The sequence below is a fragment of the Agrilus planipennis genome, unplaced genomic scaffold (genome assembly GCF_000699045.2).
Source record: "Agrilus planipennis isolate EAB-ADULT unplaced genomic scaffold, Apla_2.0 scaffold17, whole genome shotgun sequence".
Taxonomy (NCBI): Eukaryota; Metazoa; Arthropoda; class Insecta; order Coleoptera; family Buprestidae; genus Agrilus; species Agrilus planipennis.
The window spans coordinates 51,417-68,729 of record NW_020439021.1 but is presented as its reverse complement, the minus strand read 5'-3'; the positions used below and the strand labels follow the sequence as shown (position 1 = coordinate 68,729).

Below are 17,313 nucleotides of genomic sequence, written 5' to 3'. Positions count from 1 at the left end.
TGTGGAAATTCAAATTTTATTTGCAAGTCCTCACAACTGCATATACTGTATAATTACTTACAAGTTTAATCGCAAACATAAATAATTTCATACTCTAAAAAAGACTAGTAAGATTAACTAGATAAATAATAATAATTCGAAATTTCTAATTTCAATAAATAATAAACGGAAATGGGGACACACCTAATAAAATATAAAAGTTTTAACCTTTTTAAACAGTCATTGGTTATATTGTTTAATATCAAATTCTAAAATACTTTCATAGTTCTGTAATAAAGCAAGAAATAACAAGTGGATAATTATATTTATCATGTAAAATTATATCACTTAAAACTATGTTAAATATCATAAAAATTGAATCTATCTCTATCATAATCAATAAATAATATTGGTAATCGCAACATAATGTTGGAACATCTAATTGAAATTTGATTTTTGATTTATTTGTTTATCTTATCTTCTACTCTAGTAGGTATTTATTCCTTTTCATCGGTACCATTTACTTGCTAAATAACTACAACTTTTTATAAACAAAAAAGTTGAAAAAAAAAAAATGTTTTGTAAATTTTTGTTATAATAGGTACCTACACGAGGAAAGTATCAACATTCCATGATAAGTTTTTATATTATTTCGTATCCATCGCTGTTACCTAATCTTCATTGCTTTTTTATTTTCAGAATGTGTCGGAAAAATATGCAAATGCATCAATTTAGCACCAAAGATAATTAGTTTTGAAGTTAATCAAATTACATCAGAATTCCTCAATATCAGCTGGGAAACAGACAATGATAATTCACTTAATAAAAGAGCTAACAACCTAACACAAATATCTTTTAAGTAAGATTTTTATTTATGTAAAAATACGATAAGTATCGGAAATTATAGACGAATATTTAAAATTTCAAAAAGTACAGCTTTTTATGTAGAAAAATGAAATAACTAATTAGTAATATCTTATATCTTTTGTTAATTATTTCTTTTTTGATAAATATTAATTTATTCTGAGTAGAATGGATGTTATTATATTTTTGCCTTAAGGGTCACACTTAATTGCTTGTTAAGTTATAGACTTAATCATGACGGAGAGCAGCTAGAATCCGATCTACCATTCAATAAATGGTTAAAAGATATAGAAAAGTTTACAAACAAATCGTCAATAATCGTTCCCGCCGATCATTTCAGAAACGATTTTGCTTATGATATACAGGGGAAGTTTCGAAATAACTTTTCTTGCACTTCCTATGTGTATGTTAATAACTTTACCAGTAAGTTATCTCCTTTATTAAATGCATTAGATAATAATATTTCGCAGTGATTTTTCAGTTTTTAAAATGGTAATGTTGACGCAAAGGGATGATATTAAAATGTCGTGGATAAAAATCCCCGGGGTGATAATAATTGCTTCTACAACATTTGCATTTGTGGCATTTTACAAAAGAAATTATTTATCAGTTTTTAAAAAACTATTCCATAGTACATCTTATCAAGCGCCACTAAATCATCCACGGTAACAATAATAGCAATAATACATAACGTTTTTTTTTAAAATAATTTTTTAGACAAGTTGTCTTAGATACTATTAATCCTCTGTACCAAGAGCAACCCTTAATTGCAAAAGAAAATACATCAGAAATTGCGACGGTAATAAAATAATTTCTTTGACTTGCACTGTCATTACAACAATAAAATGTTATAGGACCATTACGAGTTCCCAAGAGATAATCTTAGATTTATTAAGTTTATAAATGGTGGTGAATTTGGGGAAGTTCACTTGGGGAAAGCTCTTAACATTGGGGGAAAACCGGGTTGGACGTATGTCGCTGTAAAGAAAGCAAAAGGTACATTACTAATGTATATATTGCAAAACTAATAAGACAAATGCATATATACAGGGTGATCGTCTTACATTATTTTGTAATCAATTTTCAGTGCTTATTTGGAAATATTTAAACTACGTAAGAAACATTATAAATTTTTAAATAAAATACTGAAGATTTATTTTAAAATTTAATCACGATACTCAAAGTTAGAAAAAGTATAAGCGCACCCTTTAATAAATAATTAATAATATAAAGTTACAAAGCAATTTGTGCTGAAGTTTTGAAATAATTATTTTTAGAAAATTATGGAAAATCTGAAATGTGTGACGATTTTCTGGAAGAAATCAGCGTATTAAAAAAAATCTCCGACCATCCCCATATTGTGAGTTTATTGGGTTGTTGCACTCGGGAACATCCCTTTCTGATATTAATGGAATACGTTCCTTGTGGTAGTTTGAAGGAGTATCTCATGGAACTGAGAGAAAAATGGTCCGAATTAAAGAAGAGGAGAAGAACAGAAAGTGACTCCGTTTTTAATGAGTACGACAAGGAAATATATTACAATACAACTCTTATATAAATAATTAAGGCAAAAAATGACTAAATTAGATTAAAAACTAAAATGTTTCAAAATTGTATTCTCAAATGAGTAACTATGAAACACTTTCAGAGGAAGTGAATGCAGTTACATATGTCCTGAAAGTCCTGGTTCAGGTACTACCTCGGGAAGACCTTTTTTTCACCTGCCATCAACCACTGAAAGTATGTACAACAACAACAATAACAACAAATCGATATTTAAAATTACTACGATTTCAGCGGAATATACAAATCTAAGTAGCGAAGGTCCAAATTCGGCGTCACCTACCACGCCTTCGGGACAATACTCTATGGAATATCTTTTAGATAATAAAGAACTCAAAAGATTCTCGTTACAAATTGCCAAAGGGATGGCATATCTTGAACAATTAGGCATAACTCATAGGTAAGAATTAATTTGATATGTATCCGATAACTACAATTATTTTGGAATATTCTACATTTCTTTTTATAATAGGGTACGGAACCCTAACTGTTACGTAATCAAATATCGAATACCTAGTACTATATATCTACTGGAAATTATATTCAAATCCATTCAGTATTTTGAAGTAAATCATATTTAAAAGACAATTTAAAAAACAAAAGTTTTCAGAAAATAACTTTCCACTTTTTACAAATTATCCAGAAACAGGCAAAGACTTCTTTATGCCTTTTTTTCTTTTGTAAGAGCAAAATGCTGTCCCTAATGTATATACATAGTGTCCCTAGAAGTAATATTAATTCTGATTAGCATTAGTTCATAGCACGTTCTGTATATGGATTGGATAAATGCGTATAAGCAATATAAAATTCATACTTTTAGGGACTTAGCTGCCCGTAATATTCTAATGGATGAATTCAAAACCCTAAAAATTACGGATTTCGGCTTGTCACGTTACGGAACGTATGTCGTGGCTAATAAAATTAAACTTCCCGTTAGATGGATGGCAATAGAATCGATAAAAGATTTAGTATTCAATAATAAGACTGACGTTTGGTCTTTCGCTGTAGTTTTATGGGAAATTGGAACATTAGGTAATTAATTTTCTACGATTTTTTTTTAATTTTCGAACATATCCACTACTTATATAGCAAAATGTATCTTTTAGGAGGTTTGCCTCACAAGGAAGTGCCAGTTGAATTGCTTCATAGTCATATAGTAGCTGGGCACAGACTGGCAAGACCTCCAATATGTACCGATGAACTTTACTCCCTTATGCAAAAATGTTGGGCTACCAATCCAGATGATAGGCCAACATTTAAAGAAATAGTTGAAATACAACGTCATAAAGACACGGTGGCATACATTGATTTTAGTTTATTAAATCCGACTTACATGTTTCCACCGACAGATTAATATTTTATTACTTTTATATTTCATTAAAATTGATTGCCAATTTTATACAGGTAGTTATTCTATACATTGATGAAAACCGCATCAAAATCAATTGAGAAATGTCCGAGCTGTTAATTTTTTAAGTTTAGATTCCTCAAATCATAAAACAAGCTGTGGCGCTTATTTGTCAATGAACTTGCTTACAACCGCATTCTACGCTAAGCGCCATGGCCGAACAGCTGCTACTTGACCTAGTTTCTGATTGGTTCCTGAATTGCCGCGAAGAATGGTAGCCAATCGGGCGCCTTTACACGTCTTTTAACAATGAAACTTTGCATTCCTGAGTCAGTAACCCTCGGTTCATAGGAGGGTGTGCTTCGTTCCATCAGAAAAGTTTTACGTAAATAATTTTTGTAACAAAGTTATCTCCTTTATATGATGCATTAGATAATAATATTTCGCAGTGATTTTTCANGTTTTACGTAAATAATTTTTGTAACAAAAAATAAAAGTTTTTGCACTAATTTTATCGAAAGCACAGTTGCACACTCAACAGAAAAATCAATGCTTATATAACTGTAAGTAAATGAACCGAGATTTTAAATCAAAATCAATTTAAAGAAAATTAATTTAATGTTCTACATTATTATAAAAAATAATTTTCGTGTCAAAATTACTGATAGTAAAATGATCTCGTTGCTCACAAATAGAAGTTTTAATGCTTTTAAAGAGTTGTAAGTAATGAAACATTAAATTTATGGTATGTTCAGCAAAAGTACCTGAATTTTATTTTCCAAACTTCATAGCCTTGCTGAAGTTATTAAAACCTTTTGCAATAAAAATTATTGTATTGGTAAAGTTCAAAACAAACTTATTTAAACGTTTAACATAAAAGTGATTAATATTAGGCTGATAATAAGAAAAAAGCCGCCAAATTTAAAAATTTCATTTGAGAAACCAATAAAATATGTAAGATAAAAACCCTATAAGGAACCAAAATGACTCTTTGTATATCTATTATCTATGATGACAACCATGATGACAACCATGATGACAGCCAAACGATTACTATATAACCTCAAATATACAGCAAATCAATTTAAGTTACTCAGTACATTAAAAAATAAATTAGGAATGGGTCAGTGGGAACAAGAAAAGCAAAAATTCTTGGCAATGCCCATCGAGGAAAAAAGAAAGTTATATAAATCAAAAGGATCGTTTGTAACTATTTCCGACATACCGACTTGGAAAGAGTACGCTGCCAAAACAACTCTACCAAAAAAGGCAGAAATTCTACCCTCCCAAAAAATAGATTCGTCAAAAAATCAGTCCTTAGTAGACTTGGTGTCTATATATAGAGGCGACATTACGACTTTAGAAGTAAGAATGCAGTACAGTTACAAATAGTGTAATTTTAAGGTTATGCTTTAGGTTGATGCTATTGTAAATGCAGCAAATAGCTCTTTGCTGGGTGGAGGTGGTGTTGATGGTGCCATACATAGGGCTGCTGGACCTCTTCTAGTAGAAGAATGTAAAACTTTAGGTGGCTGCCCTACTGGAGAAGCAAGAATCACTGGGGGTTATTTGTTACCGGCTAAATGTATGTGCATGTATTGTTTACATTAATTACTTAAAATTATGCTAAGTATTATATTATTTTAGACGTTATACACACTGTAGGCCCTCAAGGAGAGAAGCCAGATCTGCTTGCTAAATGCTACAGAAATAGTTTGAACTTGATGAAAGAAAATAATCTGAAGACTATTGCTTTTTCATGTATTTCAACAGGGGTTTATGGATATCCACAAGAACCAGCATCTAAAGTCGCAACTTATGAAGTAAGGAAATTTTTGGAAAGTTATCCTGGAACTATTAGTCGCGTGATTTTTTGTTTATTTAATGAAGAAGATGAAATGTTTTATACACAAATATTGCAATCCTTATTTCCATTAAAGTAAATTATACATTAATACATATGTCTGTAATCTTAAACATTGTTAATATTATTTTCTTTTTCTTTTAATTAACTAATTTCTGGAAATAAATAACCAGCTCTTTTCTCAATTTTTATAAATAATACCAAATGATACCTTTCCAATAAACTACATTTAAATTTGAATGATCTTTTCCCTTAGTGTTCTGTTTGTTTTTGCTTAAAAAAATTAAAAAGTTCAAAAAATTACAGTATTTTATTATTATTTTTATTTTTGTGTATGATGTTTTGCCTACTGTATATTTTGAAAATTGTTTTTCTAATAAAAACGCGCATGCTCAATAAACGAAACGAATAGAAAATAGAAAGAGATGCATATAGAAATAAACTGAGAAAGAAAGGTGAAAACGGGAGACTAAGTGAGTTTCTGTGAATCTTTATTTTCTTGATTTATTAGTGTAATTTTTGATAAACATTAAGTGAATTGCCGTGTAAATAGTGTCTTTTTGAAAGTACTGATAAATAATGGTTTCTGATGATGAAATTGACGACTCCTTCGCCGGTAAGTTGAGTGAAGACTTTTTGCCTGCTCGCCAATTTTTAAATGTAATCTGATTTTTAAATAACCATAATATGTGCAATTGAAAGTATTCTTATTGCTCTGCATTATAAAAACTAACAGAATCTAAATATATTAGGTTTTTTTATTAAAAAATTAGTAATTAGGTAATTTGATACATACACATTAGGAGGGGGAGGGGGGTGATAGGTTTTCATTATTTTTGTGACAGCGCGCGAGCATATTCTGACCCTTAACAAAATGGAGGCCATCAAACAAAGAGATCAGCAATGCATAAATTACTTATTTTCTTGCCAAAATTATTTTGGCCCTTTTGGGGTTAGAAAGTTCATATTTTCCCTCCAATATCGTGTGACAATGACCACTGTCCACATGTTCAGCACATGTGACTTATATTTTGAATTTGTCCAGGTGACGAAGAAGCCGCTGAGGAAGGTACCCAAGATCAAGTAGACAATTCTCCGGAGTCCGATGACGGACTGCCGAAAGGGGTGAGCTTTTCGTTTTTTAAAATCTTCAGTGTCATTATTTGTAATGTCATCATACACCTGTAAATATTTAATATAGGTATAATTGAAAAATAGTAGGTAATATATAAGAAAATTTTTTTAAAACATTTTGTTATTGAAGATTCTCCTTACCTTTTTATTTAGCTATTACCTTTTTTTTATCAATAAAACAGGAAGAAGATGATGACTATGAACCAGAAGACAATCGTAAAAAGAAAAAAGGAAAAAAACGAAAAGCTCGTAGTGAAGAGAAGAAAGGGAAAAAGAAAAAGAAAAAGAAGAAAAATGATAGTGAAGAAGTAAGATGTCACTTTTAGTTTAAATTTTATAATTTTCTTGCTACAAAACAAGAAACATTTTAGGATAGCGATTTTGGACAGGATGAAGAAAATGGAAATGATTCTGACTATGGCAGTAGCAGAAAAAGTCGTAAATCAAGGGGATCATTAAAGCATTCTGCTCCCCAAGAAGTTGCATCATCTAGTAGTGGAGGAGGAAGCAGTTCTGGTGCTAATGCAAGTGGAAACAAAGGTCATGAAGGTAAATAATTCAATATACACCTAATTCTGTTTTTTCATGACTTCATTTGTCTAAACTTACTGCATTTTAACTTCCAGCTGGCATGCCTACAATTGAAGAAGTTTGTTCAACTTTTGGTTTACAAGATGTAGAACTTGAATATAGTGAATCTGATTTCCAAAATTTAACCACATACAAACTATTTCAACAGCATGTTCGTCCATTGCTTGCTAAAGAAAACCCAAAGGTACCTTTTAACCACATTTTTGTACACATAATACGTAATTATTTATTATTTTTATATTTAATGCAGGTTCCAATGTCAAAGCTCATGATGTTAGTGGCAGCCAAGTGGCGTGAATTTTCTCTTCTAAATCCGAATTTACAACAAGTTGAAACCAATTCTGATAGACCTTCTACTCCTTCAAATGAATTAGAATATTCAGCTAAATCTAATCGAAATAGAGCGACAAAAGACACCTCAAAGGCTGAATCAGAAGCGTTCGATGACGATGATGACGAAGAGGATGAGGACGATTCACGTAACAAAAAGAAACGCAGTTCAAGCAGGAAGAAGGCCTCAAAGAAAGCTACCAAAGTACCCACATTGAAAATACGATTGGGTAAAAGAAAACGTGGAAGTTCTGTAAGTCATATTAATTATATTATTTCGTTGAGATTATTTGACTAATTGTATATTGTAAATATTAGGAAGAAGAACCTGAGGGTAGTGCGAACAATAGCGACCGAGATTCGGATGTCGAGTTCGAACAGATGCTTCAGGAAGCTGAAGAACCAAGATCAAGTAAGGCTGACGAGGAATCCCAACAAATAGACGATGTAGAAGAAACTCCACAACCCAGGCGTAAAGCTAAGACTAAAATTGGAAACAAGACTAAAAAGAAACGTAAAGTTAAGCCAGGAAAACCAGAAGGTGAAGAACAATATGAGGTAAGTTATTCGTCAATTTGCATTTTACTACATGTATATCCATATTCATACATAAATGCTAAATTAGAAGAGGCAGCTAACAAAAAAATAAAAATAAAGTCTACTCTAGTAGGTATTTATTCCTTTTCATCGGTACCATTTACTTGCTAAATAACTACAACTTTTTATAAACAAAAAAGTTGAAAAAAAAAAAATGTTTTGTAAATTTTTGTTATAATAGGTACCTACACGAGGAAAGTATCAACATTCCATGATAAGTTTTTATATTATTTCGTATCCATCGCTGTTACCTAATCTTCATTGCTTTTTTATTTTCAGAATGTGTCGGAAAAATATGCAAATGCATCAATTTAGCACCAAAGATAATTAGTTTTGAAGTTAATCAAATTACATCAGAATTCCTCAATATCAGCTGGGAAACAGACAATGATAATTCACTTAATAAAAGAGCTAACAACCTAACACAAATATCTTTTAAGTAAGATTTTTATTTATGTAAAAATACGATAAGTATCGGAAATTATAGACGAATATTTAAAATTTCAAAAAGTACAGCTTTTTATGTAGAAAAATGAAATAACTAATTAGTAATATCTTATATCTTTTGTTAATTATTTCTTTTTTGATAAATATTAATTTATTCTGAGTAGAATGGATGTTATTATATTTTTGCCTTAAGGGTCACACTTAATTGCTTGTTAAGTTATAGACTTAATCATGACGGAGAGCAGCTAGAATCCGATCTACCATTCAATAAATGGTTAAAAGATATAGAAAAGTTNACAACCCAGGCGTAAAGCTAAGACTAAAATTGGAAACAAGACTAAAAAGAAACGTAAAGTTAAGCCAGGAAAACCAGAAGGTGAAGAACAATATGAGGTAAGTTATTCGTCAATTTGCATTTTACTACATGTATATCCATATTCATACATAAATGCTAAATTAGAAGAGGCAGCTAACAAAAAAATAAAAATAAAGTTCATAGAAATATATTTTAAGTAATAAAGTAATAATATAATAATTTTTGTAGCATCAAGATTATTGTGAGGTGTGCCAACAAGGAGGCGAAATTATCCTTTGCGATACATGTCCCAGAGCTTATCATTTGGTTTGTCTTGATCCCGAATTGGAAGACACTCCTGAAGGACGTTGGAGTTGTCCTCATTGCGAAAATGAAGGACCCGCAGAACAAGATGACGATGAACACCAGGAGTTCTGTCGCGTATGTAAAGATGGCGGGGAACTACTCTGCTGTGACTCATGTCCCTCAGCCTATCATACGCATTGTCTTAATCCTCCTCTAACCGACATACCAGATGGAGACTGGAAATGTCCTCGATGTAGTGTAAGTGTAAAATTTAATTTTTTTTTTGTAATTTTCTTCAGTGATGTGACCTAAATAACTTTTATTTTCTTGCAGTGTGCTGCATTACCTGGCAAAATAGGCAAGATTCTCACATGGAGATGGGTCGAAGAAGAACCAAAACAAACTCAAGAAATGCTTTTGAACGCGAATAAGAAGAAGCTTAAAAAGCACCGCGAATTTTACGTGAAATGGTTCGATGTATGTATTAATTCTCATATTTTTAACATAAACTTTTAACTGTAATTTTCAGCGCTCATACTGGCATTGTTCATGGGTAACAGAGCTACAATTCGATGTTTATCAGCCGTTGATGTTGCGCAGTTACATGCGCAAGTACGATATGGAAGAGCCCCCTAAATTAGAAGAGGCAATTGACGAAGAGTGCCAAGCTCGATTTAAGATTTCAGAAACAGAAGCAAACCAGAAAGAATTAGAAGACAAGTATTATAGGTACATTTATAATTCAAGTTTAATTTTAGTGTAAGAGATATGGAATACTAAAAATTCATACTTTCCCAGATATGGAGTCAAACCAGAATGGCTGGTGATCCATCGTGTTATTAATCACCGAAATATGCGTGATGGCAGGGTATTGTATCTTGTCAAATGGCGAGAGCTACCCTACGATCAAGCTACGTGGGAGGATGAAAACGACGACATAGTAGGCCTCAAAACGGCCATTGAATATTACATGGTATGATCCCTTTAAAACTTTGAACACAGCATCTGTATATTTTATTTTCCTTTGTCGTAGGATTTGCGAGCTGCTTGCACCAATGATTCAAACAAAAAAGGGAAGAAAGGCAAAGGAAAAAAATCAAAGACGAGGGAACTACAGGATGAAGAGGATAGTGGAAGTAAATCTGCACCGTAAGTAATTGTTTTTGTTTAATCTTAAGCCTTCATAATATTTATTTATTTAAATAGAAGATATACTCCACCTCCGGAAAAACCCCTTACCGACCTGAAAAAGAAATACGACAAACAACCTGACTTTTTGGTCGAAACAGGCATGCAATTACACCCTTATCAATTGGAGGGACTCAATTGGTTGCGATATTCGTGGGGTCAAGGTATCGATACCATTTTGGCCGATGAAATGGGTCTTGGCAAAACTATCCAGACTATAACCTTCTTATATTCTCTCTATAAGGAAGGCCATTGTAAAGGGCCTTTTTTGATTAGTGTACCTTTATCCACCATTATTAATTGGGAGAGAGAATTTGAAGTGTGGGCTCCTGATTTCTATGTCATCACTTATGTCGGTATGTTATTATTTACATTATTTCTTTTTTGGGAAAAATTTTAGCAGTTTTTAAAGGTTTTATATATTTAGCTAGTAAAATTATATACGTTTACAATAAATCTTAGGCAATGATTCTCTTTTAAAACAGTATAGTTTTTACATAATTTTTCGTATTTTTCAGGTGACAAAGATTCCAGAGCTGTAATTCGAGAAAATGAACTTAGTTTTGAGGAGGGTGCTACAAGAGGTGGACGGGCTTGTAAATTAAGGACTAATCAAATAAAATTTAATGTGTTGTTGACTAGTTATGAATTGATCTCAATCGACGCTGCTTGTCTAGGGTCTATAGATTGGGCAGTTCTTGTTGTTGATGAAGCCCACAGGCTAAAAAGCAATCAGTCAAAGGTACTTTATTATTTTATTTGATAAAAATTAACTTTCTAACGAATTATTTTTAATTCTTGATCAGTTCTTCAAACAACTGGCTGGCTACAGCATTAATTACAAACTTCTTCTGACTGGTACTCCATTACAAAACAACTTAGAGGAATTATTTCATTTGCTTAATTTCCTAAACGGCCAGAAATTCAATGACTTGGCTTCATTCCAAAACGAATTCGCTGATATATCTAAAGAAGATCAAGTTAAAAAACTTCATGAAATGTTGGGACCTCATATGTTGCGTCGATTGAAGGCTGACGTGTTAAAGGTGAGAACATATTCCCTTATTCAAAGTTTATTATTAGAAAAACTATTTAATTTTCCGTAATCTGCTATCGTACAAAATAAAAATAAATGTTTATTTTAAAGAATATGCCGTCCAAATCGGAGTTCATTGTCCGTGTAGAATTGTCGCCTATGCAAAAGAAGTTCTACAAGTATATTTTGACTCGTAACTTCGAAGCTTTAAATCCAAAAGGAGGTGGCCAGTCCGTGTCTCTTCTTAACATAATGATGGATCTTAAAAAATGCTGTAATCATCCGTACTTGTTCCCGGCTGCAGCTGAAGAAGCTCCTCTAGGTCCAAACGGTTCCTATGAAGTTACCAGTTTAATTAAAGCAGCAGGCAAACTAGTACTCTTGGCAAAAATGCTTAGAAAATTAAGGGAACAAGGCCACAGGTAACCAATGCTTTGCTGAAAGTAAAATTTGTTTTATAGTTTTGATGTTTTTTTATAGAGTTCTTATTTTCTCGCAAATGACAAAAATGCTAGACATCCTCGAGGATTTCCTAGAAGGAGAAGGATATAAATATGAAAGAATAGATGGTTCTATAACGGGTACAACGCGTCAGGAAGCTATTGATCGTTTTAATGCACCTGGTGCTCCACAGTTTGTATTTTTGCTCTCAACAAGGTAATTTATTATCCACATTCGATGAAATTGTGTTATTAATAAAATCAATATTTTTTGTTTTTGTGTATAGAGCTGGAGGTTTAGGGATTAATCTGGCGACCGCTGACACTGTCATCATTTATGACTCTGACTGGAACCCACACAATGATATTCAAGCTTTCTCTCGAGCTCACAGAATTGGGCAGGCCAATAAAGTCATGATATACCGATTTGTGACAAGAAACAGTGTTGAAGAACGTGTTACTCAGGCAAGTTAATTGTATTTTTGTATCAAATATACTTTTTGTGATGCTCAACATTTAAATTGTTAATATTTTTGTTTTAATAGGTAGCCAAACGTAAAATGATGCTGACTCATTTGGTAGTGCGTCCTGGAATGGGAGGCAAGGGGGCAAATTTCACTAAACAAGAACTTGATGACATCCTTCGTTTCGGTACCGAAGAACTGTTCAAAGAAGACGAAGGTAAAGAAGACGAAGCCATTCACTATGACGACAAGGCTGTTGACGAGCTTCTAGACCGGTCTAAAGAGGGCATTGAACAGAAAGAGAATTGGGCCAATGAATACCTAAGCTCCTTCAAAGTGGCAAGCTATGTAACCAAAGAGGGCGAGAATGAGGAAGAAGTAGACACGGAGATCATTAAACAAGAAGCCGAGAACACCGATCCAGCTTATTGGATTAAATTGTTACGACATCATTATGAGCAACAGCAGGAGGACATTGCCAGAACACTTGGTAAATTATTAGAAAATTTACTGCTACAAATGTAATGTGTTAAGAAAATAAATTGACAAATGTTTTTTTCTTTTTGTTAGGTAAAGGTAAACGTGTCAGAAAGCAGGTGAACTACAACGACGGCGGTATGACGACTGATACCAGAGAAGATACCACTTGGCAAGAGAATTTGTCAGATTACAATTCAGACTTCTCAGCTGGCTCAGACGAAGACAAAGAAGACGACGATTTCGATGAAAAGAACGAAAACGACATGAGTAGGAGAAGCAAACGCAGGATGGAGAGGAAGGACGAAAGGGACAGACCCTTGCCACCCCTTCTTGCACGTGTCGGCGGCAACATCGAAGTTCTAGGTTTCAATGCTAGACAACGAAAAGCGTTCCTAAACGCTATCATGCGATATGGTGAGTAAAATAATTAATTACGTACATAGTAACAAAGTTTAATGAATTTATTAATTAGCTGAAAATCTTGATCTTGATATTTAATTAAAGGTATGCCACCCCAAGACGCCTTTAACTCCCAATGGCTAGTTCGCGATCTTCGTGGAAAATCAGAGAAAATATTTAAAGCCTATGTTTCCTTATTTATGCGTCATTTGTGCGAACCTGGTGCCGACAATGCAGAGACGTTTGCAGACGGGGTACCCCGTGAGGGTCTTAGTCGTCAACACGTACTAACCCGTATAGGTGTAATGTCTCTTATAAGAAAAAAAGTGCAGGAATTCGAGCACATCAATGGCGAATACAGCATGCCGGAACTAATTAAGAAAAATGCAGCAAGCGCTGTTGCAGCTGCAAATGCGACAGACAAAAAGGAAGCGGCCTCGGCCGATGGCGATACACCGAAAAGTGCTACCACGAGTACCAGTGCAACACCTGCAACCAGTGCTGCTGCAAGTCCTGCACCCACCCCCAGCGAAGCAAGTGAAACCAAGGATAAAGAGGTAAGTTTTAATCTATTTATATTAGGAATTTGAAAATGAACCTTCTTTTTTATAAAAATTTTACTTTAGTAGTGTACTTAGTCCCAGAGGTTTAATTTTAAAGTTACTGTTAATATTATATATAAAATAATGTATGAGTGCTGTCAACACAGGACAAAATAGTATTACGTAGTTAGGATATGCAATTTCTTATGTGTTGCATACCTATTTACAAATAATATCTTTAAATTTAATTTTTCAAACAATTTTTTAACACAAAGAAAGTGATTAAAAAAATTGTTCACAAAAGTGAATTTCGACCATTCGAAGCAATAGTGCTAACAGTTTCGAGCTCACAGTGACTGATAGGGGGGTAGAACTAGTGTCTGAAAAACTAAAAAAGTTACTTTTATTTCTATTTTCAAATATTTTTCATTTTGCTTTCAGAATGATGAAAAAGAAGCTCTAGGTGAAGTTAAACCGACTGCAGAGGAGTCTCCAACTGTTTCTGAGGCCGCTTTATCCACTACTCCACCTGCAAATGAGACGGAAGTTAAAGCAGAAGAACAAGAGTTTAAACAGGAAGATTCGCCGAAAGAAGAGATAGAGGAAAAGAAGGAAGCCTCAGAGGAAGTAAAGGTTGAAGGTGCTGACGTAAAACCTGAGGAAAAAATTGAACCTAAAGAAGAAATTGAAAAAGAAACTGAAGACGAAAAGAAAGACGAAAAACCCAAAGATTTGAAGAAGGGAGAAGATGATGACGTGGTAGTTGTTAACGAAAAGGTAAATCAGTTTAAATTTAAAAATATTCTAATTAATACATTACTTTGCAAGTATAACGTAAGAACTATCCATTCCATGAAAATATGTAATACGAGTTTCTATTATATTAGAAGGAAAAAACAGAAAAGGAGATTGAAGAACCTTCAAAGAGACGTTTCATGTTCAACATTGCTGATGGAGGTTTCACTGAACTCCATACGCTCTGGCTTAATGAAGAAAAGGTAAAAACAGTATGAAAATTTATCCCTATTCACATATTTATGCTGGTCGTATTTTTTCAGGCTGCAACTCCTGGTCGTGAGTACGAAATTTGGCACCGTCGTCACGATTACTGGCTCTTAGCTGGCATCGTAACCCATGGTTATGGACGCTGGCAAGACATTCAATCGGACGCCAGGTTCGCTATAATTAACGAGCCCTTCAAAATGGACGTAGGAAAAGGGAATTTCCTCGAAATTAAAAATAAATTCTTAGCAAGACGATTTAAGGTAACATATATTTATAAATTTACAATTCAATTCAAAAAGAAAGTTAGTTTTTTGAAATATTGATCTAGAAAGCGAATAAATAATTGTATTGTAGTTGTTGGAGCAAGCTCTGGTTATCGAAGAACAGTTGAGAAGGGCAGCATACTTAAACCTTACGCAAGATCCTAATCATCCTGCCATGTCTCTAAATGCTCGATTCGCTGAAGTCGAGTGCCTAGCAGAGTCCCATCAGCATCTTAGTAAAGAATCATTGGCCGGTAATAAACCTGCCAATGCTGTACTTCACAAGGTGGGTGATGAATTTTCTTTCTTCTTTTTTCTATTGCTTTGTATATATCTTTCCTAAAGTTTATCAGGAAATGAATTTATGAATTTAACTATCGTATAATTTATTTGTATATTTTAGGTATTAAATCAGTTGGAAGAGTTGCTCTCTGACATGAAGTCTGATGTGTCCCGTTTGCCTGCTACTCTGGCACGAATTCCTCCGGTTGCCCAACGACTCCAGATGTCTGAAAGAAGCATCTTATCACGCCTGGCTGCAACATCTTCAACTAACAGCCAATCAACGAGTAAGTACATGTTTTAAAACTTGACTGACAATCTATTTATTCACAAATGCTGAGATGGTTAGCTGCTTGATACGTAGAAAATTATTAACATACTATTTCTAATATAATTTTTTCTGGCGTATATGAGTTAGATGAAATTGGTTCAACTTAATTTCTAAATACTGTTTTGTAAATCCCTTTCTGTTGCGTTCGGTACTCAAAAACAGATTATGTATTATATTTTATTGTTCTAAAATTCGAATTTGTGAGATTAGTTATTAAATAATTTGAATAAAAAATATACAGTTTTCCCCGAATTATTTCTACTTAATTTTATTGTAGTTTTCAAACCATGTCACTGCTTTATTTAGCTCTTATGTTGTGTTGAATTTATGCCTTTATTATTAAAATAAATCGAAATAATTATATTTTTTCAGCACAAATGATGAGTCAATTTCCACCCGGTTTCAACGCGGGTAGTCTGCAAGGTTTTGCTGCTGCAACAGCAGCGAACTTCACCACTTTCAGGCCCCAGTATTCGGTACCTGGACAGCCACCATCCGGATTTCCATCATAAACAATATAAAAATTACATTTCCTTTTCATGTTAGACTTAAACGTGATAGCACAAACATTTAAATTAATCATTCTGTTTTTTTTTTGTTCATCTTATGAAACAATATATTATACTTGGCTGAAAAGAGATCTCTTTCTTTGACTTAACAGCATATTTCGTTTACGTTTAATATTGCTTTTCATTTGTAGTTAACTAAATTATTGTCGTCACGTTGTTCTCTTTAATTTTTTTTTTTGTTATTTAAAATTTAATTTTAATTACGTACAAATTATTTATAATAAATAAATAAAGTGGTTGGTTTTAGGTATTATTTTTGACGTGTAATGGTCGGTAATGTGTTTTTTTAGTTCTCTACTCTCGATTTATATTTAAAAAGTATCCATAGGGTTAAATAATGTAAGAAAGTGGTTGTTACAAAAAAAAGGTATGCTCGCTCTATCCACTTTGGTTGTAGATTTTTTTATTAAATATGGTTTGTTCAGAAAACATTCCCAATAAAAGAATTACCACGCCAATTTAAGACTTTTATTTCACATAGTGTTGCGTTTTAATTTAATTAATATTTTCAACTAAAACTATCATATTAATTGAGATTATTATTCAAAATATAATAATTCTGCAAAAGAACAGTTATTTTGCATAGTGTTGCGTTTTAATTTAAAATTAATATTTTCAATTAAAACAATCACACTAATTGAGATTATTAACCAAAATATACTAATTGAGCAAAAGAACAGTAGTAATTAAATAGTACGTTAATAATTGAAGATTAAGATAAAGGTTTTATAGTAACTGTATCTTTTAATCTTTTCCATTTGTGTTTTAATTTTTTTTGAAACCAAGATAAAAAACTAGTTTTGTAATAATGCCCACAATAGTATTTTGAGTCCCTTTTATCGTAACAATCCTCATACACAAATAAATTACTGTAAAATGAAAGCACCTACAATAATAAATAAGTGGGAAACAAACGAATGCTAGCTTAAAATACGAAATAAAGTATTGATTAAAGCATTAAAAATGGTGAAGGTGTTGGGCATTTAATAAAGTATT

At 32.7% G+C, this 17,313-nt stretch overlaps 3 protein-coding genes across 5 annotated transcripts in view; all 3 read left to right on the top strand.

The window, feature by feature from the left end:
• LOC108744388 (platelet-derived growth factor receptor alpha) overlaps positions 1–3,805 on the top strand; it is a 7,258-nt gene extending 3,453 nt beyond the window's left edge. For both annotated transcript variants that reach the window (XM_025976344.1, XM_025976343.1), the window contains exons 8-17: positions 679–838; positions 1,064–1,266; positions 1,325–1,508; positions 1,561–1,642; positions 1,698–1,839; positions 2,121–2,361; positions 2,492–2,583; positions 2,641–2,806; positions 3,227–3,438; positions 3,513–3,805. In XM_025976344.1, the coding sequence (XP_025832129.1) occupies positions 679–838; positions 1,064–1,266; positions 1,325–1,508; positions 1,561–1,642; positions 1,698–1,839; positions 2,121–2,361; positions 2,492–2,583; positions 2,641–2,806; positions 3,227–3,438; positions 3,513–3,760 (1,730 nt within the window). In that variant the 3' untranslated portion in view covers positions 3,761–3,805. The remainder of the gene's footprint in view (positions 1–678; positions 839–1,063; positions 1,267–1,324; positions 1,509–1,560; positions 1,643–1,697; positions 1,840–2,120; positions 2,362–2,491; positions 2,584–2,640; positions 2,807–3,226; positions 3,439–3,512) is intronic.
• Positions 3,806–4,231: 426 nt separating this feature from the next.
• Positions 4,232–5,803, top strand: LOC112904963 (macro domain-containing protein CT2219-like). The gene is made up of 3 exons (XM_025976345.1): positions 4,232–5,119; positions 5,171–5,339; positions 5,402–5,803. Exons 1-3 carry the CDS (start codon positions 4,763–4,765, stop codon positions 5,695–5,697), a joined length of 822 nt encoding a protein of 273 aa, XP_025832130.1. The 5' UTR covers positions 4,232–4,762; the 3' UTR covers positions 5,698–5,803.
• Positions 5,804–6,060: 257 nt separating this feature from the next.
• On the top strand, positions 6,061–16,775 carry LOC108744387 (chromodomain-helicase-DNA-binding protein Mi-2 homolog). Of its 2 annotated transcripts, XM_025976342.1 has the most exons (28): positions 6,061–6,234; positions 6,664–6,743; positions 6,935–7,060; positions 7,124–7,301; positions 7,379–7,527; positions 7,594–7,926; positions 7,992–8,143; positions 9,023–9,110; positions 9,262–9,576; positions 9,652–9,795; positions 9,848–10,047; positions 10,117–10,291; positions 10,352–10,467; positions 10,525–10,862; positions 11,025–11,248; positions 11,313–11,552; positions 11,654–11,964; positions 12,023–12,199; positions 12,270–12,447; positions 12,528–12,936; positions 13,017–13,340; positions 13,431–13,882; positions 14,309–14,644; positions 14,755–14,865; positions 14,926–15,132; positions 15,227–15,421; positions 15,539–15,704; positions 16,121–16,775. In XM_025976342.1, the coding sequence occupies exons 1-28, from the start codon at positions 6,198–6,200 to the stop codon at positions 16,258–16,260; spliced, it is 5,901 nt and encodes a 1,966-aa protein (XP_025832127.1). In that variant the 5' UTR covers positions 6,061–6,197; the 3' UTR covers positions 16,261–16,775. The 2 variants fall into 2 exon arrangements, with proteins under 2 accessions (XP_025832127.1, XP_018335624.1); XM_018480122.2 differs by lacking the exon at positions 9,023–9,110 and having other exon boundaries at positions 7,992–8,231.
• The last annotated feature ends 538 nt before the right edge of the window (positions 16,776–17,313 follow it).

Excerpts from the sequence above, each read along its gene's own strand:
- LOC108744387 (XM_025976342.1), top strand. The coding sequence starts at position 6,198 with ATGGTTTCTGATGATGAAATTGACGACTCCTTCGCCG. Across the intron at positions 15,133-15,226 it reads TCTTAGCAAGACGATTTAAG|TTGTTGGAGCAAGCTCTGGT; the intron begins GTAACATATATT and ends ATTGTATTGTAG. Across the intron at positions 15,422-15,538 it reads CCAATGCTGTACTTCACAAG|GTATTAAATCAGTTGGAAGA; the intron begins GTGGGTGATGAA and ends TGTATATTTTAG.
- LOC112904963 (XM_025976345.1), top strand. The coding sequence starts at position 4,763 with ATGATGACAACCATGATGACAACCATGATGACAGCCAAACGATTACTA. Across the intron at positions 5,120-5,170 it reads GCGACATTACGACTTTAGAA|GTTGATGCTATTGTAAATGC; the intron begins GTAAGAATGCAG and ends GTTATGCTTTAG. Across the intron at positions 5,340-5,401 it reads TTATTTGTTACCGGCTAAAT|ACGTTATACACACTGTAGGC; the intron begins GTATGTGCATGT and ends ATATTATTTTAG.